The sequence below is a fragment of the Haliaeetus leucocephalus genome, unplaced genomic scaffold, assembly GCF_000737465.1.
Source record: "Haliaeetus leucocephalus isolate CR32 unplaced genomic scaffold, Haliaeetus_leucocephalus-4.0 Scaffold140, whole genome shotgun sequence".
Taxonomy (NCBI): Eukaryota; Metazoa; Chordata; class Aves; order Accipitriformes; family Accipitridae; genus Haliaeetus; species Haliaeetus leucocephalus.
The window spans coordinates 7,413,708-7,441,386 of record NW_010972576.1 but is presented as its reverse complement, the minus strand read 5'-3'; the positions used below and the strand labels follow the sequence as shown (position 1 = coordinate 7,441,386).

At 42.5% G+C, this 27,679-nt stretch overlaps 3 protein-coding genes across 5 annotated transcripts in view; 2 read left to right on the top strand and 1 right to left on the bottom strand.

Annotated features, from left to right (window-relative positions):
• The first annotated feature begins 151 nt into the window (after window positions 1-151).
• On the top strand, window positions 152-6,853 carry IGFBP7 (insulin-like growth factor binding protein 7). The gene is made up of 5 exons (XM_010561034.1): window positions 152-194; window positions 1,944-2,053; window positions 3,204-3,320; window positions 4,183-4,309; window positions 6,620-6,853. Exons 1-5 carry the CDS (start codon window positions 152-154, stop codon window positions 6,637-6,639), a joined length of 417 nt encoding a protein of 138 aa, XP_010559336.1. The 3' UTR covers window positions 6,640-6,853.
• POLR2B (polymerase (RNA) II (DNA directed) polypeptide B, 140kDa) lies at window positions 6,803-27,532 on the bottom strand. Of its 3 annotated transcripts, none has more exons than XM_010586150.1 (25): window positions 27,452-27,532; window positions 27,097-27,169; window positions 24,800-24,950; window positions 21,570-21,682; window positions 21,077-21,296; window positions 20,008-20,166; window positions 18,812-18,976; window positions 18,098-18,294; window positions 17,253-17,372; window positions 16,683-16,869; window positions 15,413-15,556; window positions 14,992-15,131; window positions 14,760-14,871; window positions 14,154-14,308; window positions 13,698-13,896; window positions 13,420-13,588; window positions 12,867-12,963; window positions 11,446-11,540; window positions 10,907-11,157; window positions 10,732-10,821; window positions 10,341-10,448; window positions 9,752-9,865; window positions 9,499-9,659; window positions 7,933-8,128; window positions 6,803-7,045 (listed from the first exon to the last, which is right to left on the bottom strand). In XM_010586150.1, the coding sequence occupies exons 1-25, from the start codon at window positions 27,468-27,470 to the stop codon at window positions 6,956-6,958; spliced, it is 3,525 nt and encodes a 1,174-aa protein (XP_010584452.1). In that variant the 5' UTR covers window positions 27,471-27,532; the 3' UTR covers window positions 6,803-6,955. The 3 variants fall into 3 exon arrangements, 2 of the variants coding, with proteins under 2 accessions (XP_010584452.1, XP_010584453.1); XR_775540.1 differs by lacking the exon at window positions 6,803-7,045 and adding an exon at window positions 8,669-9,339 and having other exon boundaries at window positions 8,051-8,128; XM_010586151.1 differs by lacking the exons at window positions 27,097-27,169; window positions 27,452-27,532 and having other exon boundaries at window positions 21,570-21,705; window positions 24,800-24,884.
• The window catches only part of NOA1 (nitric oxide associated 1), a 10,813-nt gene continuing 10,602 nt past the window's right edge, over window positions 27,469-27,679 (top strand). The window contains exon 1 of the mRNA XM_010561033.1: window positions 27,469-27,600. Coding sequence (XP_010559335.1) covers window positions 27,469-27,600 — 132 coding nt within the window. The remainder of the gene's footprint in view (window positions 27,601-27,679) is intronic.

Genomic DNA, 27,679 nt, shown 5'->3' with positions numbered 1-27,679 from the left:
AACAACATCCTGCAGGGTGTTGCTGAGAGTGCAGAGCCGGGCACGGGCTGGAGGTACGGATCTGCTCTGGACCACCTGGAGCAAGGATAACTCCAGTACTCTTCCATACGGGAAAGGGTGCTGTGGCTCTGACACACCTCTCTCCTGGCCCATGCGCAGGAATCAGTTCACGCAGCAGCACAACCAACAACAGGGTAAGCAGCGTAACGAAACACTGCTTAAATCCTTTTCTCAGCTGAGAGACTCAGTTCTGTGCAGATAAGGAGCACCTGGGTTGTGATGTCTGTCTGCCAGGAAACCAGCTCATACTGATCATTAGGTGCGGCTTTAACCATGGCCCTGGGGCTACACATAAAAGTTCCCTGCTTCTACGCAGCTACCTCCTTGTAAAACCAGGTCTGGGATATCTCTGTAATGGAGAATTTGGATTGCAGCCACCCCTGGTCTCTTAGCAGCTTCCCATCAGCAGGCTGTGTACAGTCATTCCTGGAGAGGGAAGTCTTGGAAGAGAAGAGCAAACACTTCTCTGGGATCATATCAGCTGCTCAGGAGTGGGGAGCCACCTTGGCATCCCTTGGGCTAATACTGAGGGATGGCTGATGTCCTCTGGCTAGTGATACCAGCGTGGATCTGCCTCCAGATCCTGAGGAGGAAAAAAAGATGCCAGCTTTCTGCTGGAAGATATTGGTGCAGTGGGATGCACCTGAAACCTGCTCCCCACTGCCTGCAAGAGGGCTGCAAGGCAGAATGCACATGTGGGGCTGAGGTCAGTGCATGTTCAGGACCCCAGAAGGAGCATCAGGACCCAAACCTACCCTTCTTTTATGGAGCTGGGAATGAGCCATGCTCTGTGAGCCAACATACCCAGAGGCTTCAGTCAGGCTGGCTCTGGAGTACTTGTTCACATAGGACATGCCTTCTTCTGGTGGAACCTAATGGGAGCTTGTTTCCTGTTACTGCCTGCATCTTCAGAGCAGAAGGGGAAAAGCTGCTGCGTTCTTGAAGCTATCAAGTGGAAATAAACACTATGTACTCCTTTGGTCTGCTTTTCCTATTGTGGGGAATTAATAGCTGCATTTTGCAAAACAGCCCCACTAAAGAGGGACTAAACAGAAAAGGCCATTCTTCCCTTCCTGGGATATGGGTTACGTCTCCAACATTTCCCAGCCCAAGGGGTAAATATCTCCAGCCAGATCTGCAAAACAGCTCTGTTCCCATCTCGCTTTGGAAACAATTCCCTATTTAACTAGGGATTGGAGCTCTCTGGGGAAAAATGGAGCTCTACATTCACCTGGTCCCTTCGCAGATCCCCCCCAAGAAGAGCTCTGCTACCCTCCAGCCAGCCTCCTTTGGCTGAATATTTCACACAGGTAAAAAGGGAGCAGCATAACATTGAATTCTGCTAGCCAGCTGCCACAGGCTTTGCTGCAGGTGAAAATCATGCTGGGAAAAAGGATGCTGCAAAGCTGGCCAAGCTCTCGGTAGCATGGGAGAGTGAGTGGGGACCCACCCTGTCTCCTGGGGAGTCCTTTCCTCCATGCCAGTGGAGTGTCAACGGTGCACTTCGTGGCTGCACCGTGAGCAGAAGCAGCAGTTTGCAAGTCCTGCTCAGCCCCTGAGATAACAGAATACAAACATTATCTTACCTCTAACCTCAGTCTTGCAAGTAGATGGACTGATCACCTGAACTGCTCAACACTTGAGTTTCCATCTGGGGCAAGGGCACACCAGCCTGAACAGCTTAAGGTCGGATGCATATGTAGCTTTGGAGCAAGAAGTGCTGTGATGTGGGATCAGTCCAGCAAGCTTTGCTCCAAGCAGGGGACCCCCTTCACCTCATCCTCAAAACCCATCAGAAGTGACCGGCCACACTTAAAAGGCTAGCAAGGAGACAGGCTTGCAGTCACCCGGTGCTTAAAAGCATTCCTCCCATTTTTTTGCAGGACCCTCCATTGTGACCCCTCCTAAGGACATCTGGAATGTGACAGGAGCACAGATCTACCTGAGCTGTGAAGTCATGGGCATCCCAACCCCTGTCCTCATCTGGAACAAGGTAAGGGCCCTGCTAGGAGCTCTTAGAGCATAGCAAACCTGAGGCAGCTCAAACTGCCTGGTAAGCATAAAGGCCGTAGCAGATCCCCTTGATGAGTTCTCCCATTGGTACAGTTCTGTCCACCCCCAAACATCTGGCTTTGCTTAGTCTCTAGTCATTGCTTGTTCTAAACTCTTGTTGATCCCGAGGCAGAACAAGACTTGTGTTTCTCTTGGCAGCCCCTGGTATTCAGAGCACGCAGGGAATGTCCCTTGACCTGCTGTCACCCTGCTGGCGGCAGTGGCTCCTGAGGTGGCTGGACACGGCTCGCCCACGTCAGGAAAAGGAACCGCATGCGGTGGTTATCTCCAGTAGCCAGCGGCATGCCGATTTGGGCAGCACGCTGGTAACACCTGTGCTTAGGGCAGGGGCCAGTGTTGAGCAGAGAGGATCCTAGCTGTAGGGCTGAGAGCCACTGCGTGGCCCCTGTAGCCTCTTCAAATGCCACAGCTTTGTGGGTACCTGGAAGGGGTCTTAAGCTGAAACAATACTGATTCTGATTCCTGCAAATAGCGAAGTCCTATTAGCTGTGCCAAGAAAACAAATTAAACTAAGTAATTCAACTGCTTCTGAGACTTATCCTTGAGGAACTCCATCATTAACTGTATTCCCTTCTGCTTCCTGAATCTGCAGGAGTAGTATCATCTCTCCATTAGGTAGTTCCTTCATCGCTCTAGAGTCCTTGAACTATCCCACATTCATACATTCATTACAGGAAAAAGGAAAGAAATTATAACCATTTTATTTGTTTAGGCTAGATGAAGTGAACTCAAAATTCATACCATTTTCAGACTGTGAAACAGGTAGCTCTTGTAATATGATGACATGTTTGACAACCTCTTCATTTTTCTCACAAGCAGCATTTAATGTCCATACTCGTTAATCTGGCTAAAAAAAAAGCAACATTTCCTCTGGTAGCAAATTCAAAAGACTAGCTTAAGAATACTACAGAGGAAAAAAAAAAGATTGGCCCAAAGATTGCTCTGTTCTGAGACAGTGAACTTTATTCATAGGGGTCCCAGAGCAGATTGCTGGGTGAGCAGGTATGGTCCTAACAGTTCTAGCATAAATAAGCCCCAAAATTCTTGCCCCTTTCTGCCCTTCTGTTTAGATAATTCAGGGACAGTATGGTGTCCAGAGGATGGAGCTTCTGCCTGGGGACCGGGAAAACTTGGCTATCCAGACCCGAGGGGGCCCTGAGAAACACGAAGTGACTGGCTGGGTACTCGTAAGTACTTTGTGTGTGTGCAGAGCTGCACAAATGGTACAGTGCAGTTTGCAGACAGCTCAGGAACAAAGAATAGCACAGAAGACATGTGGCAACATACAGGGCATTTAGAGGAGAACAGCCTGTGTGAATTAGGCATAAAGGGTAAGGGTGGCTGCTGGCTCCAGTCTCACCTGTTGCAGTTTTTCCCCTCTGTCTATCATTCATCAGAAGCATGCATTCTAGATCAGAGAAGGCTAGGCTTAAATAGAAGATCTCCTTTCTGTATGTCATTAATTGGTATTACTACAACCCTCACCATGTCTAGGAAGGAATCAGTACAGCGACAAGGCATCCCTAAGACCCACCCACAGCTGAGGAGCCCTTATAGATCTGGCAGAACTGTCCTTTCCTCAGTGAAAGACATCATCTGCCTGAGAAGAGAACAGCACAGCACAGAAGCCATCAGCTCTCACTCAGCAGACCTCCTAAGCTACAGGAGTACCTGCCGGCTAATCAGTAGTCACCAGACATCAGAGGGAAGCAGTAGGGTGGCCAGAGGGAGCTGCTGTGCATCCCAGTAAAGGAATTGCAAGTATGACGGCTCCCAGCTGCAGAGAAGCTGGCAGAAGGGAGCACAGCTCAGGGTGTTGGTTCCCGCACCACTTACAAAAGCAGAGGTGGAAACAAGGACTGTTTAAAGCAGACAGAAGAAATCGTGCAGTCAGTGTGGTTCCCTCAGGGTTAACTGCTACTTCATGCACTCTGTTCATCTCATTATGTCTCAAGCAATTTGCAAGTTATATAAGATACCTTAAAACAGAATCACCTCTACCTATGCACAGGATACTTACTGGGGGATGGGGGATGTTTCTTTCCTTAGATATCTCCTCTGAGCAAAGAGGATGCTGGAGAATATGAGTGTCACGCATCAAATGCCAAAGGAGAGGCAACAGCTTCTGCAAAAATCCACGTTGTGGAAACTCTGCATGAAATAGCCCTGACCAAAGGTAGGTAGCGTGGTCGAACACTCAGCAGCTCTTCCCCCTAACAGTTTATTCAGTTACTTGATACAGAAGGACCACCTCTGCTTAATGCTTTTGAAAAAAAAAATGCACACTAGAAATCTCAGTTTAACACGCAGCTTTTACTGGATTTGGCAAAACAAAATCAAGAAGTGGGCCCGTGTGAACCTCATGAGGTTCAACAAGTGCAAGGTCCTCCATCTGGCTTGGGGCAACCCACGGTATCAATACAGGCTGGGGGATGATGGAGTTCAGAGCAGCCCTGTGGAGAATGACTTGGGGGTACTGGTGGATGAAAAGCTGGACGTGACCTGACAACGTGTGCTCGCAGCCCAGAAAGCCAACCGTATCCTGGGCTGCATAACAAGAAGCGTAGCCAGCAGGTCGAGGGAGGTGATTCTGGCCCTCTACTCCATGCTGGTGAGACCCCACCTGGAGTACTGCATTCAGCTCTGGGGTCCTCAGCACAGGAAAGACACGGACCTGTTGGAGCACATCCAGAGGAAGGCCACAAAAATGATCAGAGGGATGGAACACCCCTCCTATGAGGAAAGGTTGAGACAGTTGGGGTTGTTCAACCTGGAGAAGAGAAGGCTTTTTAGCACGGCCTGTTGTGATAGGACAAGGGGTAATGGTTTTAAACTAAAAGAGGGTAGATTTAGACTAGATATAAGGAAGAAATTTTTTACGATGAGGGTGGCAAAACACTGGAACAGGTTGCTCAGAGAGGTGCTAGATACCCCATCCCTGGAAACATTCAAGGTCAGGCTGGACGGGGCTCTTAGCAACCTGATCTAGTCAAAGATGTTCCTGCTCATTGGAATGAGGTTGGACTAGATGACCTTTAAAGGTCCCTTCCAACCCAAACTATTGTATGATTCTATGATTCCCAGTAAATCTCAGCTGCTAGAGTTCTCGTGGGATTGTTAAATAACCCCTCAAGTGCTATAAAGCACTGGAGATTAAGATACAAAATTAAAAACACCTTTTGGGCGTTTTACAAAGCAACTTTCAGTGGTTTTCTAGCCCTAAATTTGTATCTTCCTTTCTCCGTTCTCTTTCACTTCCAAACCTGCCCATCGCTCCTGGGAGCAGTATTAGCACAACCAACCCCAAGACTGAGGGGGAGCTTCAAGCATTTAAATCCCTGCACCTCCTTTTTCTTCCCCATCCTGGAAACATTCTAGTCCCTGCCATTCTCTCTGCATGCTGGAGTGTCAAACCCAGGAGGGGATAGATATGCCACAGTAGGCCTTTAGGCAAGATCTGAAACCTTTACCCTCCAGCCTCAGCCAGTTTTCAAACCCAGGTCCTCTTTGCCAGGCTGCGTCCAAAGCTGACAGCAAACCAACCACCTTCATTCCAGCTGCAAAGAGGATGGCTTAGTACCACGGCTGTGTGTGCTATGGAATAAATCTGGAGAGCTGGAACAGTAACTGGAACCATGCTAGAGGGAGAGGCAGTGGGAACAAAGCAGCCAGCTAGAGAATACTGTGCTGCCCAAATACACTTTTGGACATAATCCTTAGTTTTAATCCCAGTAGCTTTATCCTAGTATCCAGTAGCTTTAGCTAGATATAGTCTTGACTTTCTCTATCCTTATATCCCTGAATAGCTGAAAGACTTCCTTTAGCAGAATACTGACAGCACCTGCCATAAAATAAGAGCATAAAATGAATCCCAGTGTCAATTACGCATAGAAGCCTTGCTAAAGGTTTTTAGCTAGTCTCTAATCCCTTTTCAAAACCTTATTTACAGACATGAATGAAATTGAGTTTTACTGAGTTGTGCCATGAGCAGCACACTTCTATTCTGGAGTGTAAGTTGTTCGCTCCCCCTCTCACAGTAACTACTGCAAGGTTGTAGTACCGTGCGTACTGCCTCATGGTTTATTTCTTATATGCACACCACATGTCACAGCTGTTCTTTTTCAGCTGTAGGAAAGCTCTCAAGTAAGCATGCTGTAGCTCAGCAACAAGCTGGCAGTCCACAATTACTTAAAGGAAATCGATAATGTTAAATGGAACAAACTGTCATATGAAACAGGCTTCTCCATAGCTACACACTACCGTGGTTAGTCAGTCTGCGTCCAAGTGATCTCAGCACAGAAAAATGACATCTATTACCATCTCCCTGCTGCTGTAGTCCTGTAGAAGGGAAGGGAGGGAAGGACTGAGCTGTCAGGTCTCACCCTCAGCTAAGACATCAGAAAACTCACTCACTGTGCTACTGCCCAAGTTGTGATGTTACCCCTTAGAACAGTACAGAGCGTAACATAGTTTTGTTTTTCCACAGATGACGGTGCAGAGCTGTGATGTGATGTGAGGACTTTCACTTCGCACAGTTTTAAATTAGTATTTTGGAAAGCTGCAACCTCTGGCTCACTAATCATTCCCTCTTACTCCCTTATTCTTTGATCACCAATTTGCTTGCGCACTTCTTTCACAGATACACAAATAAAGAGATTCACAAGTTTGATTACAAATTTTAATTCTATTTACAGGAAATAAACATACTTTTGAACAGCACGTAGCAGATGAGTAAAACTGTGTTTTAAATGCAACCTACACAAAACGTAACAAAACTTGAGCACTTCAGTCTCATCATTTTTTAAAAAAGCCCTTTTAAAGGCTAAACACTCATCATACGAGGTGCAATACTCATAGACATCAGTTCTTGGAAGAGGAGTTTGCAGGCATAGGGCATTCGAACCAAAGATATCTGGAAAGAGATTTCAAAAGGCTTGTGATAAGAACTCCTAAAGCATCAACTTCCACCACCCTCTACACAAATAATTTGTCAAGTTTTATGGCTCAAAACTGAATCTGAAGTTATGCATGAAAGCATTTAACAACAATTGCTCACAGACAGCAACAAAGCAAGAGGGAAGCTGAGGTGGTCTGCAGAGGCTACACAGCAGCTATCCAGAACGCATTTTTAATAATAAAACCTGCAGCCAAGGGATCTGAGCCATTTAACAAGGGAACATGTGCATAGTAAAGTGTGCCTGATGTGCAGTAAATGCAGTTAAGATTTCCAGCACACATCTCTTCAGTAACCCCAATGCCATTGTCAGAGATGCAGGAGTCAGGCCCTAGCACAAAAACAAGCCTGTTTAAGGCAACTATTTTTATCTCTGCTGCCACTCTCTCTTGACATAGTTCTGTAACCAAGCACACACTACAGAGCTTTTTTTTAATTAAAAAAAAAAAAGTGCAACACAAAAGACCTCCCATGGGGACCCAGCTCTGCAAGCATAAATATCTTCACGGGGACAGTCACAAGGGTGATGGCTCTAAATTCCTGCGATTCTGAGTTTTATTTCTAAAAATAATCTCTCAAGCGTTTACTTTTAAAGTCTCTGAAAACTCTGCACTGCAAAATACTTGAACAGCATTTCCTGCCAAGTGGCAAGCCAACACTGTAAAATTAATAAGGAAACATCCAAATTAACTAGGACACTATAAACACTGAAAACAGTTATGAAACTAAAATAGCAATTGTTATGGTGCTTCTTTAAATATTTACTTCCCTATCCTCCTGTTCACCGAAGTGGCATTTCCTCTTGCCCACAAAGAGAAACACTGGCTGATGAAAACCACACATACCTGAGTTTTATTACGGCATCCCCGGCATTCATAGGTGTGAGTCCTTGTGTTTGCAATTGCCATGATTCCACAGAGGTTACAGACATGGACTTGGTACGGGTCTGAAGCTTCAAACAATCTTTCTCTCAAGAACTGGGCTGCTCCATGAGCAATCTGGCAATCGCGTTCCATTTCTCCAAAACGAAGGCCACCATCACTGAAAAGAGGAAAAGAAAAAAACTCGAGTTCTTTGGTAAAATACATCTGTTCCTGTTGGTGGAACAAATAACTTATCAGAAACACAACAGCAGTATTACAAGGCAGGTGTAAAGCTGTGGATTAATTTTCCTCTAACACCTCAGAATAAAACTATTAGGGAGAATGCAAACACAATAATTTGTAACCACTGCTAAGCATTTCTAAAGGTGTCAGACAGCTAACAGCCACAGCACAACTGTACAGCAAAATGAGGTAAAACAATTAAATCATACTCTACTTATCTGTGGTAGGTTTAACCTTGGCTGGCTGCCAGATACCCACCAAGCTGCTCTCTCACTCCCCCATGTCGATAGGACAGGGGGAGAAAATAAGATGGAAAAGCTCATGGGTTGAGATAAAAACAAGGAGATCACTTACCAATTACCATCATAGGCAAAACAGACTCAGCATGGGGAAAAGCAATTTAATTTATTGCCTATTAAAAATGGACTAGGATGGTGAGAAACAAAGACAAAACTAAAAATATCTTCTCCCCTACCTTCTTCCCAGGCTCAACTTCACTTCTTCATTCCCAACTCCTTGCTCCCCTCCCAATGGTCACAGGGGGGATGGGGGATGGGGATTCAGTCAGTGCATAACAGTTCCTTTCTGCCACTCCTTCCACCTCACACTTTTTCCCGCTTGAGTGTGGGGTCCCTCTCATGGGGTAGTCCTTCACAAACTGCTCCAGCATGGGCCCTTCCCACAGGGTACAATCCTTCAGGAACAGATAGCTGCAGCATGGGTCCCCCACAGATCACAGCTCCTGCCAGGAACCTGCTCCAGCTTTCCACAGGCTGTAGTGCAGGTATCTGCTCCACCTGTGGTCCTCCATGGGCTGCAGGCAGACAACCTATGCCACCATGGTGTCTCCACGAGCTGCAGGGGGATCTCTGCTCTGGTGCCTGGAGCACCTCCTCCCTCTCCTTCTTCACTGACCTTCCTTTCACATTTTCTCACACTTCTCACAGCTGCTGCACAGTGTTTTTTACCATTTCTTAAGTACATTACCACATATGTGCCACCAGCATCACTGACATGCTCAGCTTTGGCCAGCAGTGGGTCTGTTGGAGCCAGCTGTAAGTGGCTGTTGTCCAGCACAGGGCAACCCCTGGTCCTTTCTCAGAGAGGCCATTCCAGAAGCACCTCCTGCTACCAAAACCCTGACACCTGCACGCAGTACATCATCTTAAGCCAAACACATTAAAATGTGTGGCTAATCAGGGTGAGCTAATTAAATTCTAGCTGCAAAGTTGAGGCAGCTAATTTTTAGGGCTAAAAACTTCAAAGAAAAAGAAAACCCTGTATAGAAACATTAAACATCCTTACCGAGATCTACCCTCCATGGGCTGTCTGTTAAGTATCTGGATTGGCCCTCTTGCACGAGAATGGATTTTGTCATCTACCATGTGCTTCAATCGCTGATAATATGTAGGACCAATGAAGATCTGTGATGTGATTTTTCGACCAGTGAAGCCATTGTAGAGGACCTGAAGTAGTCAATGCAATCACTGAATCATAAGCCTTACCATCCATCAAATGTATATTAAAAAAATACAGTGAATTGATACTTTGATTATACCTCATTTCCTCTTAGATGATAGCCATAATCTGACAAAAGATTGGAAATCTTCTGCACATTGACAGCATCATTAAAAGGTGTAGCATCACCAATTTCTCCCTTGTTTGCAGACACCTACAGAGAAGAGATTTGCAAAAGCTTGTCAGACTTCTGAAGGACTGGTCAGACAACATTAAGCTATTTCAAACAGTTTTAACTCTTCATGCCAGAATGTGAGATTCCATGCCCATAATAGTAGCCTATCTTGCTTTGTTTATCAGCTTCACAATTTACAGTGAGATTTTAAAAAATACACCATATCAACAATTTTGCTGCTCCTTTCTCTAGGTCACAGGAAATGTTTGGAATAAAAGCAACAGATGAGAGAATACACTGTAGTCTGACTTGCTGGACAAAATTTACAGGACTGTAGGTCTTCTCCAAGAAACCTGCTTTTGCTATCAAGTAACTGGAGAACAATTGTTATTTTTTAGTGGATTAACACCTACCATGGAGTAGTATCTTTACAAAAAAAAAAAGGAGGGGGCGGGGGGAAGAAAACATTTTAATTCATACTGCTCAGGCATACAGCATAAAAGATTCTTCTTACCTTCCCCTGAAGACACTCGATCAAGTGACCAATGGTCATGCGGGAAGGGATGGCATGAGGGTTGATAATTATATCAGGTGTGATGCCTTCACAGGTGAAGGGCATATCCTAGAGCAGGGAAACAGAATCAGTACTGGCCAGAATATCAACTTTAAGAAAAGCAGTTCTGTGGATTCAAATTAAATCTCTTAAAGCATTTCAAAGGCACTGAAGTACCATGTAAGAAGGAGCTGTGTCCCCTTCTAAACATATTTTAGCTAAATTTAAGTCAATATATTGCACTCTAGTAGATATTCCACAGACAACTGACTTAAGGCAGCTCCAATGCTAAGAAGATCAGAGATAAAATGTTAAGAAGGAGAAAAAGAAAAAAAAAAAAAAAAATCACTACCTCTTGCCTGTACTGGATACCACAAGTTCCTTTCTGCCCGTGTCTGCTGGCAAACTTATCTCCAATTTGTGGGATTCTTACAGAGCGTACCTGTAAGCCATAGGAAAACATTCAATTGGTAACTTAAATACAGAACAAAAATGATTAAAAGTAGAAAGCACATGTCACTGCTCACCCTAATCTTGCAGAACTTGTATCCTTCCTGGTTAAGGGTTACCATGACCTGATCTACAATACCAGTCTCACTAGTTCGCAGAAAAGTACTACAGTCTCTCTTTGTGAAACGTCTGTTAGTGCTTTCCAGTTCGTCTTCATTTTCTGGCAGCGTTACTGTTTTGCCAATGATGACATCATCCCCAGACACACGCACCCCAGGTGCTATCAAACCATCATCATCAAGTTTGTCATAGATTGCATGTCTCATACCTTTGGGGAAAAAAAGAAAAAAAAAAAGGTAGACTCCCAAATTTTTCAATATGTTTACTTTGATGTTCTGTAGAAATTCAACAAGTCTGCTTGCAACTTCAGACTACTGCTGAATTGTCTAAAGATAATTTTATGCAAATATCTCAACTGATGTATTTTACTATTAATACAGACATTTCTGCTATTTTATATATCCCAAAATAAAGACTGAATCAGTTCAACAACATTAACAACCTTGCCCACAAAATTAATTTAAAAACTCAGTCTTCACACACTCCTGTATCTTACCTTGGCAAGTTTCACGTGTAGGCTTTTCAAAAACTTCTTCCTGGTCATACCCTTTTTTAGACTCTTGCTCTTTGTATGAGCGATAGAACACAGATCTGAAACAAAGTTATAAAGCCTTCTCCAGTGAAACCAGCATCATTTTTCCTCATCTGTGCATCTCAATTTCACTATAATCACCCTTTTATCACATATTATGGCTACTGTTACTGATGACAACCAAAACAAATAATGTTCACATGCCACACAACCTTTCCTCTAGTCTTGTTAATCTGTCCATCACTGAGGAGGGGAAAACAAAAACAAAAACCATCCCACCAAACAAACAAAAAACAGTTTCAGGTGGCATCTTGATGGTCACTTTTCAGATATTGCTAAAGTACCTACAGATAACATGCTAATTTTTGACGAACTGCAGAGACCTTCAGATCTGCTTGACATCTCAAAAGTAGTTATTATTCCTAAAGATATTCACATCATATCATTCTCATATTACTTTTCTCCTTACACTTGCCATTTTGCAAGCATTTTTAGGCTTCTACTGCTACCTTGCAGTGCCACACTCAGTACAACTGAGCTGCAGTGGAAAACTTTCAATTTATATAGGTTTCTTTCTGGGGCTTTAAGGGTTTTTGTTTGCTGCCTCATTTGCCAGCACACCAAAGCCACGCCACAGCCTTTCAGATAAATATTATCGACATTTAATTAGTCCCATGCACACAGGAGACTCTATAAAAGCTTCACGTGAGCCATTAAAGTCTAATAGTCTCATACTTATTCTACATTGGCAGGCAGTAGATCCAACATACCAAGCACACAATTCTTGGGCTCAACTTGGGCAAAAGAAAATAAACAAAACTAGAAACCCATTGACCAGCTATACAGCTAAACACACCCATCTAAAAACTATAATGCACAAAGTCACTTCACTTGCCAGTTGTCCGAACAGCAGTTGCTACTAAGGAGACAAAAATGTCAATCCTCACTGGTAGCAACTGTCATGCTACTAAAGACAAGACTATATTACAAAGCTGCAATATTGGCATTAAGGTGTTCACATAACTGACAAGTTATATGAAAATATAAGAGCAAAGAGTCCAAATATTTTTTCACTTAACCACCGTACAAAGAACAGTAAACATAGTAAATAAGAACAAAATGGAAGAGTTGGGAAGACAGAGTGGGAAGTCAGGTTACACAAACCATTACTTGCTGTGTTTTCCTAAGATACACGTTCACCATTTTCATTGTGCTGCTCCCTCCATTCTCGTTTTAAAAAAAAAAAAAAATTAAAAAGCTTCTCAGGTTGAAAAGATTTGGAGAATGGTGTCTTCCAGCATAAGACGACCTTTTCTTGAGCCTCTGGACAACTCAGTATACTTTTTTTTTTTTTCCAAACAGTTAAAAAATTTACAAAATCTCACCTGAAAAAGCCTCTGTCAACAGCAGAACGGTTCATGATGACAGAGTCTTCCTGGTTATAGCCTGTGTATGATGCAATGGCTACAATAGAGTTGATACCTGCAATATGTAGAGCAAATACTTTGAAAGGATGCACACATACCAGACAGGCATTACTTATAACTCAAAATAAGCTGTATTCTCTACAATGAAGCTGTTCTACCCTTTCCGAGATAAAATCTCCATGTCCCACACAAAAAAACCACGTGGTATCAGCAAATGCAATTTTAGGAGTCAAGAGTGACCCCTTGTGAAGAACCTAGCAAATACCAATACAGAAAATGCATTTATCCCATTAGATTTTAGCAGGCTATATGGATAAGGTAATTTCAGTTGCAACACCAGCAATGTACTTTTTGCAGTCTAGGTGTCAAACTACAAGTTAACATTTAACCTATAATTATTTTTTAAATTATATATATTTGCTAAATATTAAAGTATTAGACACAACCTATGTGACATAGTTTAAACAAAACAGCAGTATTTTTGTTTAATAAACATTAACTGACAACATACCTGCTGGTAACTCTCTAAATCGCAAGTACTCCATGGAACGTGTTGTTACAAGGGGCTTCTGAGGATAATACAACACATGTGCCAGCGTATCCATACGAACATGGAAGTTTGTAATGTAAACTCCCATAGCCTGTTTACCCATAGCAGACTGGTATGTGTTCCTGGGAGACTGGACAGACAAGGGAAGACCAGTATGTATGTACATAAAGCTCTTTACACATACACATGTGGGGTTTTTATCAACTTTAAAAGCAGGATGTCAGAAGTGATGCACTGACCTGGTTGTGATCAGGGAAAGGGATAATAGATGCACATACTCCCAGGATCATAGATGGGTGAATTTCACAGTGTGTGTATGTTGAACAATATGCCACACCTTTCTCTTGCAAGTCATCTGGAGTCATTGCCAGCATCACAGTCTCTTCTTCCAGTGTATCAATGTACTCTACTACACCACTGGCCACGAGATCCTGCCAACTGAATAACCAGTGTCTGAAATACTCAATTAACACACAAAATGTGTCTCTTCAGCAGTAATAAGAAAAAGGACTTTCCTGGCTTATTATTACTACCACTGCCTCAGTGTGGTAAAACAAATGAATTAAGCTACCAGGCAGAGAAAGCATCTTTGTACTGCACAAAGCTTGAAACATTTCTCTCTCCAATCTGAGGGAACTTCCAGCTTCCAGGATGGAAAATTAGTCATTCAGTTGAATTTCGGGAACTTCTCTCACCTGTAATTGTTATACTCTCGTTCCTTCAATTGGTCAATATGCCTTTTCTTCAACAGCAACTTCTGTTTTTCCACAATTAAAAGGGGTCGACAAATTCTGCCTGCATCAGTATAGATGCGGATTTCTCGCTCACGAATATCTCTAATCATTGAGACCTGCACAAGAAAGCAGCACTCCATGAGTACAAAGTCTCAGCCCAGAATCAGAACTATGGAACACAAAATAGCATAACAAAGTTCCCTAAAGCAAAGACCTTACAGGTGCTATCAGCAGCACAGAACAAGCATTAACACTCCTACAAACAGAAGCATTTCAAGAGACTATTTTCAACTGTTTTTTCAACTGGATCCTCTTTAAAACAAACAAACAAAACACCAAAAACCAAACCAACAAAAAAACCTACAACCAAACAACAAACCACATACCACAAACAAACAAAACAAAACCAAAAAGCACCAAACCCCCAAAAAACCCCCCCCCCCCCCAAAGTACAATGTGAAGTATGTTCAGAAAGAGACTTGCAAATAATACTATTGCAAAGTAGTATCAAGGCATTATCCTCTCTCATCTAAAAAGACACCCAAACTCTAGATGTAAAATTTATACCTCTGACACAATGATGTCCATCTGACGACGGAGCTTCCTTAGGGTATTCATGAGCTGCTCCGGATCTTTGTGTATGCCTACCCAGCAGCCATTAACAAAGATCTTGGTAGCACTAGAAAGAGGGGAAAAACAAACAAATAATTAAAAAAAACCCAAACAAACACCCAAACCCTTGAAGTGTTGTGCAGGATAAAAAGCTTAAGCCTGTTTAAACAGTTTCATTTGTACATACTCAGCTATTGCTGCTGGAGATATTTCTTCCAGGTTTTCCATACTCCACTCCTCCAAGAATTCCAAAATTGGGGATGGCTGAGACCCCACAGAAATGTAAGCCATCAGGGCCAAGTTCTTCACAAGTCCTACTGCATGACCCTAGTAGAAACACAAAGTTAACCTGCATTTCCAAATCAAGAGATTCCCCCAAGAAAAGCTGAGAATTTAAACTTCAAGTCCTCAAGGAACTGGACACAAAACATGCTATTTACTTTATTAATTTCTACCATTCAACTACAGAGTTAGCTATAAAGCTAAATATTCACATCAGCATTTAAAAAAAACAGTGCAAGTGATTATCACAAGTGCCATGGCTATAAAACAACCAGCAGATAAAAGCAGTTAGGCGTAAGTACTGACATAAATACTACTCTTATTACCTCTGGGGTCTCAGCAGGGCAAACCATTCCCCACAGCGTATTGTGCAGCTGTCTGGGCTTTGCTAGTTTACCATCTCTACCAATTGGAGAATTCAGGCGTCTCAGATGGGAAAGCGTAGATGCAAAAGTCAGGCGGTTTAACACCTGCACATAGTAAGGAATTCAGTTAGTCAAAGCTTCTTAAGTGTGCTGTTGACAGGCATCATGATACATCAGAGAAAAGGATCAATGCCCTCTAGAAATTATATACTTCAAAAGAACTAAAACCACCTGATATTTGTTAGCTACACTTTTTAGTTCACGTCCATTAATCTTGGACTAAGATTACCCCAACATCTGGTTTTTTCCTGTAGTACAGCTTACCCTGATCGGGTAACTAGAATGAGTGATATTTGTAAAAATGCTTTTTAAGCTGCATTTTCACCAGGAGTGTTTGCCAGTACAATGACACAGAGATCTTTTCAAACTCAGTTTGAAAAACTAAGACGACTTAGTTATTAGCAGCAAATCAGCATTTACGTTCTTTTCAGAGTCTGCTCAAGGCTCCTCAAAAATTTAAGAAAATTTGATTTTACAGCCTGAAACATGAGAGTTCATTTAAAAAGCAAACAAGCCCCTGATACGCACACACCAACAACTCACCATCCAGAGACACCTACCATCTTCGCCCCTTTCCTAACTTTGCTTTCCCCAATTTATGATCTCACCAGGGCTCCAGACAAAAAAACGTGCTGGCATTTAAAAACTGTCACCTCTTTCCCGTTTCCACCTTTGTGAGAAATGGGCCTAACTAAACACTGCTCTGGGCTAATAAAGTCAGTGCTCCTCATCATTAGCTGTGGAATACGTAACTGTTATATTACAAGTTGTCACTCAAGTTTCTTTAACCACCTCTGAAGGACTGGAAGTAGTTAAAGGAAAGAAATCCATCCTCCCTAAAGATTCCCTGGGACTAGGACTTCACCAGACACACAAGTATATGCTCTAACACAAAAGGTCTTTACGAGAGCTACACCAACTGTTTAGCAGCAAACACAACAGCTAAAACCAAACCCAGACAACAACAACAAAAAAAAAAACCCAAACCCCACATTAGACTCAACCATTTGGATCTTCATCCGTTTCAGCCTTGGAAGTTTCCTTTTAAAAATGGTTCTATTTAACATACAATATGCATGGCTGCCAAGCAATGTTAAAAACTCTTCTATGATATAGTTTTACTCTTATGTAAACCTGACAAATGCTACCATGCCTTATTCAGCTATTGTACCTGAGATACTCCTGCTCTGGCCTGATGAGCTTTCTTCTGGTCACCCCAGTTTCCAGTTGCCAATGAATACTTCAAACCATCTGAAATAATTCGTGTTTTAATTGCCAGTTCCAAGTTGAAATCCTTCCCTCTGTCAATAAACTTTTGTGCATATATTCTCACTTCCTTCAGCAAATTCTTAAACATTCTGTAGAAGAAGATGCCAAGAAACATGATTAAACAGTACTGCAGCAATTCAGCCTACTTAGCCCTCTTTGGAAAAAATGTCACTGGCCTCCTGAAAAGAAGCAAGTAATTTGTAACTAGAGGAGGAGGGGGCGAAAAGAAACCCAAACCAAATTAACCTGCTTATGAACACACAGAAAATATGCTTCAAAACAAGTTAATGCTAGCCACCTACTATTAGAGGAAACTTACTCCATTAAAAAGTCATAATCAGATACAGGCTGTGTGGTCCAAGACCAGCTACCAGACACAACAGAATAGTCTGACTGATTGATTTAGAAGCACAGAGTTGGCAATGCCTCTACCATTAATTATCTCCAAAGAAAATGTACATATTATAGTTACCCTCTGAATAGGAAAGCTAACAGTGGCCCAGCAAGATCCAGTCTTTTGTTGCCGTAATGATCTCTGTCATCAAGCTCTCTTCTTCCCAGTGCTGCCAGCAACAATCTATGAACCATATACCTAAGGCAAGTAAGATAGTGTATGTTTTAAACTGGCAGCAGACATTCACAACAAAGATTACATGCTTTCATAGATAAATCAGTGAGCTGTTTCCTAAAGGCTGTCCATTCTGGATCTTTAGGATACTGCTGTCCTAAAACAAACCTCTTCAGCACGTATGTCCTTAGAGGTGAATGACCCACTGAAAGTTCAGATAACTAGAGAGAGAGATCATGACAGCAATGCGTCTTCTGCTATGTCTGTCCTATACTGTAATATGGGCTATGTTTAAGTACACGGAATCAGGTGTAAAACGGTAAATCTCCTGATGCTACGGTTCATCTGCATACCAATAACCAGTGATCAAGAGGATGTGCTAATAGTTTTAAAGAGTTTACAGTATAAACAGTTTATCAGTAGTTACCTACACATCAGTTATCAACCTCTATATGTTGTCCACGCAACGCAATGTCAAAAAGTCATTAATCACTACCATCACATCTAACTTAAGATCCAGAACGTTAGAGGCTTGTTTTGTTTCAATTCTTTTTTCTATTTTATCAACATCTGCATTTTTTCAGCTACGAAAATATACCCGTGCCCTAAAATTTATCACTGAGTATCCAGAAGACTGAGGTTAAAAACAAACTTCCATTCAGTGTGTTCTTCCAATCATATAAATATAAGTGAATAAAATCTGTATTCAGGGTCCATTTGCAGATGCGTGACAGAAAATACTGACATACCCTAGAAAATAGGCCTTCTTGGTTTCACAGAAGTCACTGACACCAACATGTGGGAGCATTTCTTTCTGCAAGACTTCTTTAGCATACTTGATTCTCTTTTCTTTGGTGACACCTGGCTTTGCACCTCTTGATCCAATGAAGTTTAGAGCAACATTTTGCTCCTGAATTACAAACGCTTCATCCAGAGAAGGTTTGACCTAATGCACAAAATACAGCAAAATCCTGTAGCATCCAGTGCCTGTTGGGGTTGAAGGAAACTATGCACTTGTTTGCTGATGATTCTTTTCAGGAGCTGCTAATTACTGACCCAGTTCTTTCTGGCTTTACTCTAGTAGCTCTTTCAAGAGCAGCAGCAAACAGTAACAGCACACAGAAAGCACACTAAAAATAGTTCTCATTCGAGTACATTCTAGGCCTGTTGCTTTTTCATGTATAAATCAGGATTTTACAGTTCAAGTCAATGGCAGCAGGATAAGACCCTACCTCTCCAAATACATATTAATTCTTTGAAATTTCCATTAGACTCTGTGCACTTAAAATACTGATTAGAATACCTTTAGGCAGAGAACTTTTGACATTTCTAATAGACAACCCACAAAAATAATAAAGTAATAAATTACAATTGGAAAATGAACAATACTTTGAATTATGATTAGCGACACCTACACATCACCAAATGTCAAGCCAGGAAATAACTTATTTAACATATATTACCATTTCCATCATTTCTGGATCTTCAAAATCATATATGATGTGCTCTAAAATGTCCCTGTCGGACACAAAGCCTAGTGCACGGAAGACAATTATGATGGGGACTTCTTGTTTGATATATGGCAAAGTTGCTACAATGCGCTGACCAATAGCGCTCTTCTTCGCACCCTGAAAAGATGGGGAAAAGCATACATTAGTCTTAAATGATCTTGCCTTTAAATAAAAATATCTCTCTGGATTTGGATGATACAACATAAGTGTATTTATTCAGGCACTACAGGAAACATTACTTCTTAGCAGGCCAACTAAGCAGCTATTCTGCAACCTTACTCCAGCAGTGACTTTTTTATTTCAAAAACATTTCTAACTTTAAAAGTCTGTAAAAACTGATACAAAGGAATTTAGATAATACTACTTGCCCATCTGTATGCATCATTTCTCTCCCTTTGTGTGTTTGCAAAGAGCAATCCTATCCACCTTCAGCTTTCCTTCTGTCAGCTTAAGCCCAGCTTTTCTAATCCACCGTATAAGACTTCATTCTCGTAATTATAGAAGTAGCTGCTCCCCCCTCCCAGAAAGAAACAAACACTGGGATGCAGAAAGACAATCACTGAAGAGTGCCTTAGCCATCAGGAGCAAGAGTGGTGTAAGGCTTCTATTAAAGTTAGTCTTGGAACATGTTTGGGATTTTTTCCAAACATCAGCGCAATGTATTGACACCTTCTGCTTTTGAAATTATGAATAGCACTTATTTCCCCTCATAGATGGCACAATTAGATATTAAATATGAATTAACATCTGGTCTGCAGACACATCTAAACACTAGCTTAGCCATCAGCAAAGACAGAGTCCCTGCTCCTATTCTTGTCCTTTGTCAAAAAACAGGACACAGCTTGTTTGGATTTTCTAAAAACTCATTTACAGTAATTCTACAATTATTTTCTAGCTTCACCCTAAAACCTGCCAGAAATTGAGTCTTCATTTCAATCCTCAAATTATTTGTCCCGGAGACAGGCATAACCTATGACAAAGAGAATACATTTTCATTTAATTTTACCTTCTTTACAACTTAGTATCAGAAGAAATTTCTTCTCAAAATCCCAAAAGTAAATGACATGAATAGACAGGACAGTAAGAAAACTCCTAAAATAATCTTTATTGTAAGCCCCAGGGCAGGGGTTATTACTGCTTAGGCATACCTGCCCACCTCTGGCCAGCATGCTAACCCATATAGTACTTGTTGGTCGAGAGGAATTTTCCAGACAAGATCTACACTCTCCTGTGTAGGCATATTTTGAATCTTTCTTTGCAAACACATACACTGTGTTTGTAGCCATTTTCTCTTGAGCAATCAGAACCTGTGTTAGAAACAAGAACACTAGTAAGTAACTGACAAAAGGACATGCTGAAAGTAACAAGCACTGTGTTTCTACTATTCCTTCAGGTGCCTTAACTTTTAACAGCACTGCACAGCATTAAGTCAATTTGCCAAACTCAGCTGGATTACATTCTACATTTTAAAACTACAGTATTAAGCAAAACATACACCTAGTTAAGATAGAATAACCAAAAGACTCCAAGAATACTGTTCTCTATGATGTACTTACCACGTTTTCTAGCTGTGCCAAGACATTTCTGTTAGCTTTAGGCACAACACTGATAGAGAAAGCACTTCACCACCTGTTTCCAAGGCCAACACACTACACAGGCATTTAAATTTAAATGCCATCTCTGATACTCAAAGCCAGATATTTTTTTTTCCCTAGAAGAAAAATACAACTCTATTTCTTTTGCTGTGTTTGCCCAGGTGTCAGTTCCATTGGTAAGGCACAAGCATGGATAGGGTATGATTTGCTAAAGCTGAATCAACAGCAATGGAGGGAAGAACCTATTCTTACAATAAAATGCATCTATACTGCTGTGAACAAACTGGAGGAGACTCCAAGTGAAAAAGCACCCCATTTTAGAGTGCATGCTGCTCTGCAATGTTGAAAATGGAAAGGAAAATACCTAGAGTACTTAGTGGCATTCAATGCAAAACAGTTTATGAAACTGAAGAAGGGAAACGTGCCTCAGAGAAGAAGAAAAGGTGGCTCGATAAAGTCCTAACAGAAAACTAAAAGCCCATCTTTCTACAAGATCATGAACACCCACAGCGACTGTGATACACTGGAATAAAAGTGCTTATGCTCCTGGCAAAACATATGGAAACAAGTAACAGTACATTCAGTGTCTGTAAAGATGGCTGTGCAAGGTATAATCCCTTACCTTTTCTGATCCATTAATGATAAAGTAGCCACCAGGATCAAGCGGGCATTCATTCAGTTCACAAAGATCACGGTCAGTTAAGCCATTCAACAAACAGTATGTTGAACGTAACATAATAGGAATTTTTCCTATAAAAGTTTTCTGATGCTGTGTCTGTAACTGATCCTCTCCTTCCTTAATAACTGTTTTAGTTATATCCACATACAAGGGGGCTGAATACCTACAGAATAAAAACACCATTGTATTATCTGTCGGTTATTACTCAAGGTTGTACTCAAGGATAATGAATGTGGTTATTCAAGCACTCACTGTTAATATTATGCATTATTACCAAATCATCAATCATCGTCTGGATTTAACAACTAGACATGGAAATTTAAATAGAGCAGTAATTATTACATTTTTAAGGCACTACTAAATTGAAAAAGACTATCAATTAATAATGCAGAGCCAGTCCGTCCTTGTGTTTATCCACTACAGAGTTCGTTCTTACGTAAGGTTTCTCAGTCTGGCTTCATTGGGCATCATAGGTGAGGGTGCTCCATCTCTTTCCCAATGTGTAGGTTTGGAGAGATAGATTTGTTCAAACTTCAACAGATACCGAGGCTGGAAAGCAAGAAGACATTTACCTGTAATGGAAGAAACATCCATTTTGGTTGTTCCAGAGCGGCCCTAGAGCTTAATACCCAATGCTGCTGCATGTTCTCAGCTCAAAACATGGAAACAATCCCTCTTCAGATGACTAGATCAAAAAAAGCACTCAAAAACTTTCAATAATTTCTAAACATCTCATTAACAAAAAACAACAGAGGAAACTGAAGGGTCAAAACCATTGGTAAGAGAAGAATAAAGTACCCAAATAAGTCTTCTTCCTATAAAACAGCTAACAAACTCAAAATCTGCCAAGTCAGTGAATATATTAACAAACAGAATATGCCTTACATATGCCTTCTTAGATATTTATTGTTTAGGTAACTTCAGATAAAACTGGTAGTTTTATCATGCAAAAAGGTGAATCTGCTTCAACACATACAATGAGATAGCTGACATATCAAACAATGTGGGAGTTTTTGTAAAGCTTTGCTCCAAGAGCCACTCACCCCTCAGAATTCTACTGCAATGAGGTTTAGAGCCTGCAGTTCACTTAAAATCAAAAGCCTTGCATTTAAAATAAAGGGGTAGAAGTTTTAAAACAATACCCTTATCAAAGTGCATTTGTGTATCTGGTAGGGGGAGCTAGAACTTAAAAGAAAGCAAGCCGTTACACAACAGTAGCTTTGTTCAAGTAGTTTGTATGTGTAATCTCAGCGCTGGTGCACAAGCCTGCCGGGTCTCGGCCTCCTTGCATGCAAAAGGACCTAGAGATGAGCCACTCTACTCACAAAGCGTTCTTTCACAGACCAAAATCCAGGTGGGTAGAGAAACATAAGCAAATCATCAGATCTGCATGTATACAAGTTGAAAGGCTTGTTTCCTTACAATGTTTTCTTCAAGTTGCTATTTCCCACCACGTCCCTTTGCAGAACAGAAGTTAACACAAATAAATAACTACAGTGCTGCCACCCCAACTAAGTATCTGCCTAGAAGCCAGATGAGAATATCTATTACTAAAACAAAACTTGAATTCCATGCAGGCATTTTACCGTATCTCAGTCATAAGGACTCCACTGTAGCACACCACTAAAGCAACACTTGCTCTAGCAGAGCAAGCTCCAATGCAGAGAAAAAAAAGTCAGCTTACGGTTTATGTTGCAAGTGGTTTTAGCCTTTCTGAAATATATTTTCAAAGTCCTCATATTCAGCCCTTTCTCTGGCCTCACTATTAAAGGCAAAGGTACAAATTATCCATCCCATACATTTTGTCTTACACAGAGCCACAGAAACCACCTTTCTAACACCTGCGCTAGGTGGTTTTGTTTCATCTAGAGATTGAACAGATTATTGCATCAATTTATCAAAAAACCACAGCTTTCAGACAAACTGAAGTGTCATTGCTGCTCTGTCCACAACATGTATTAATAACAAGCCTTCTGTATTCAGGATATTCTCTCTTACTCATTACTAACCAAAACTGCTACTGGAGAAGGATAACCTTTATCAATAACTAAAAACACAGCAAGCTGGGCAACACCAGTTCCTAGGATGATTCTATAGTGTCAGTAAACAAAGAGGTGAATTATCAGAAAGGACCTCAAAACAATCTGATTTTAAAAAGACAAAAAAGCTTCCTACAATAGCAGGTGGCAGAGCCTTGTTGGCAAACACTTTGTAGGTCAAAAAAATTCTCTCAATTCTTACCCAAAGAATCACCTTTTTCCTGGATTTGCAGCAGCAGCCATGTATAGTACCAAGTTTTCCAAGTTCTCATGCAAGCGCTCTCAAGGAAAACACATTTACCATAATCACTATCTCTGATCATGGTTGTTAAACACTTTGATATGCTATAAATTGCCCAAATTGATTTCAAAAATTGAGGCTGAGAAATGGAGGGAGAAAGAAACAAAAAGTCAAATTAGTCCAATAAACTCAGTCTCCTTAAATTAATCCAGTATCTTCAAATGAGGCGAGAGGTTGCCTGCAAGTGACTCTGAAGGGAAAAAAGTTTCCTTTTTCTCATATCTAGACCTATCCCTAAAAACTTTAATCTCATCAACAAGAACAAGAAACTAACCTCTCTGATTTGAGAGAGTGAAATACTAGCTTTTGGGCAAAAAGTATCAAGTTACATACCATGCTCACGATCTGAACCTTAACCACATACCATGCATATACCAACTACAGAACTGCACAGCTAGAGAATTCCGCAATAATATACATACAATAACAAAAGAAACATTAAGGAGAATTACAGTGAGATAAACGTTAATGAACTGTTTGTCTAACAAACAAACTAAAAGAAATCTCAGTTGTTATCTCTAAAGGATAGTTGTTTGCCTGCAAAAAATGGCAAAGGAATAGTCAAGACGTGTAACAAATTCAACACTCAGGTATCTTAAATTCCTTTATATCTCTACAGGGAAGCAGCAAGGTAGTGACTGATAGCAGGGGAACGGATCACTTATGGAACAGGGATCACACCACATGACAGACAAGGATGGAAGCACCACAGCCACTGTAGAAGGTGCAGAAGAGCCATCACACAGCGCAGACCTCAGATAATTTGTTCTCCTTTGGAACAGGGTGCCAATGGAAGATGATGAGCAATGGCACCCTTTGAAAACCTGGGCCTAACTTTGGCCAAAGAAAGCTAACAGAGAACTTTTCAGCCATAAACGTTTCTTGCCATAGTAAAGCTACTGAAAGTCAAAATCCCACCAAAACATAGTTTGCTTTTGGCTACCTGACTTGGTCTGCTACATCCCTGTCAGTACAGTTTTGTACAGTAATTGACAGCATGAACTGCAGCAGCCAATTGCTCTTGGTCATTTCTCAGCTCAATCAACAATTTAACCAGCAGGAGAGAATAACACTATAAGAGAGGGAAGTTCGATTCCACGGATAACAAAGCTCTTGCATGTGTTTCTCAGCCATATACTCGACTATCTGGAAACTTGGCCATGTACCTCATAGACTCCAAAGAGTTCATACTTCTGTCCTATTGACTGCATAAGCAGTGTCAGAACTTAGATATATTTCCATCTCTTGAGACGGGGGCTGAATAAACGCCACAAAATCATTTTGCATTGTAAAAACACACCACCTCTGCTGAAGGTCTCCACTTACCGGCTCTTCCACTTCTCCTGTGGCATGCTGGGCTTCAGCTTGTAAATCAATTGGTGGAGCATCTTCAACAATTCTCTGCACAGACATCTGAATAAACTCATCAAAAGAATCCAACTGTTGCCTGACTAAACCCTTTTCATCAAAATAGGAGCTAAAAAAAAAAAAAGCGTTAACAAACAAGATATCTTAATTTACGTACTTTATACAACAAGCTTAAGAAGTATTTATTACAAAGCCTTCAAAAACCATGAAATACAGTATAGAATCAAACACATTCACTTTTCCCAAGGCATGACTTTCAAACACAGATGCTTAAAAATGCTAAACAGTTCTCTCTCAGCATTTGAAGGCACGGACACTAGGAAGTGACAGACTTGCTGCCACCTCTTGGCTAAGCCATGACTGTACGCGCAGTCTACCTTAAATTAGAAGGGACACGTGATGACTGAAACCTCCTGTCGTGGTTTCAGCCCAGCCGGTAACAAAGGACCACGCGGCCGCTCGCTCACTCCTCCCGCCCCCCTCCGGAGGAGAGAAAAAGAAAAAAAACCTGGAACCTCGAGGGTTGAGATAAAGGCAGTTTACTGGGACAACACAAAGAAATTACAACAACGGTACTAATGAAAGAGTATACAAAAAGAGTGATGCACAGTGCAACTGCTCACCACCCGGGACCCCACGTTCCGCCACTTCCCCCACCGAAAGTCCAGACCACCCCCCGGCCCGCTCCCCATTTATATACTGAGCATGATGTCACATGGTATGGAATAGCTCCTTGGCTAGTTCAGGTCAGCTGCCCCGGCTATGCCCCCCACCTCCCAGGTTCCTGTAAAAATTAACTCTATCCCAGCTGAACCCAGGACACCTCCGTAAAAGTGGCTTCAGCTGAAGTTTTCAACAATGTATTGAAATTACTTTGCTTTAATTAATTTTCCAAGCTGCAGTAAATTGAGTGCATGCCCCTAAGTCAAGGTAACAGTTCTCAGAATTTTTCTTAGCTTGGATCCCCTCTGTTCCAGCCACACAGAGATTCCCAGCTTCACTCCTCCTCTGGATTTCCATTAGCCTTTACGTCACCCAGCTTCAACCCAGCACAACCTAAGTGTAAAAATCAAAGGCTAAATTCGAAGTCCCAAATCCTAACTTTTAATGGGATGACCTAAACACGTCTGTTGCATGAGCTCCTGCCAGCAAGCTCCTCTGCCTCACATTCCTGAAGCCAGCCAGGGAACGCACACTACCTCAGCTTCTGTCCCATCGCTGCCAAGATCTGTAGAGAAAACTGGTGAAAACTACCTCCCTGCCAATTACTTCAGGTTACCCCAAGAAGGGCAACACCCCTTTGGCTATTGTGCTGCTGCCATAGTGAATCTTGCCAGCGCAGTCTGGTATCGCACAAGGGGAAGGAGGAAGAAAAAGGGCAAACCGTATCACAGAACAACTGAGGTTGGAAGGGACCTCTGGAGGTCATCTTGTCCTATCACCCCACCCAAGCAAGGTCACCTAGAGCTGACTGCCCAAGACCATGTCCAGATGGCTTCTGAATACTACCAAGGATGGAGACAAAGACTGCACAACCTCTCTGGGCAACTCGTGCCAGTGCTAAGTCACCCTCACAGTAAAAAAAGTGTTTCTCCATATGGAGTGAGGTGCAGCCTCAGTGGAGGGACTTGCCTCCATTACCTCCCATCAGACTGAAAGCAGAGGTAGCATTCTTCACTGGGCTGCAACAGAAAGGATCTCCTTCTGCCTCCAAAGTTTCTCATCTCTGCTCTCGACTGCCCATGGGACCACCCCCGCAGATCCACCCTTCTGTTTGCAACTGCTGCTCCAAGAGAACAGTCATATACATTTGATGACTGGTGCAATTAGCAAGAGAAACACATTTTACCCAGTTCCGCACAGCATCCCACTCCTTAACAGTCACAAGAAGCTGCAGGTCCTGGACATTCATGTCTTGCTGGAGAAACACTAACATGGTGCAACAGCCAAGTACTGATTTCCTAATGCCAGCATCAGCTGTGAGAGTAGTGGACAAAATCACGTGCTGGATATGGAATCAAAATCACTTCTAACTTCATTCAAAACAGTGTATCCTACAGGGGGTCAGTTGGGCTTCTTAATTCCTAATGACAACCCTGCTGTTTCTGCTTAAAGACCTTCTGCTCTGAAAGCGCTAAATTTAGCATAACCAAGCCTGCAGCTTCCATGACACGCTGCTAGTGAACTGAGCGTCACCCGTGAGACCAAGAACACACATGCCAAAGCACTAAGAACGGCAAGTTTTAAAAAGCCACCTAATAACGATCCAGCAGGCTTCTTGCCACAAGTCAGGGGTGATTTCATCATCGTCTTCATCGTACTGCATATCTGTGGGGGAAGTACAACATTTCAGCCAAGCTCCAATCACCTCGGCGTCTCCCCTCACCTGCTGAGCTGGGGCCGGCACACGGCGAGCTGAGGGACCCCCGGCACCCCAGCAGTGTCCCTCGCCCCCCCGAAGGCGGCAGGGCCCCTGCGGGAGACCCCATCGCGCCCGGAGCATCCCTCATCCTCACCCTCACCGCCTTCCGCCGGCCCTGCCTCCTCCCCCCCCGGCTGAACCGGGGAAAAGGCCGGACGGGGAGTGGCCTGCAGCCACGGCGCCCTCACCTTCGTCCGCGTCGTACATGGTGGCGGCGGGAAGAGCCGCGGGTGGCGGCGGCCGAACAGAGGGGCGAGAAGCGCGCCGGGAGCCTGCGCCCAGCGGAGCGGCAGCGGAGCGACGGCGAGAAGGCGGCGGAGCGGCGCCTGCGCACACTGCGCGCGTCACGCGCCCTCTCCCAGGAGGCAGCGCGGATGGCGGGGGGGGTGGTGCGACGCGCATGCGCGGCCGTTAAG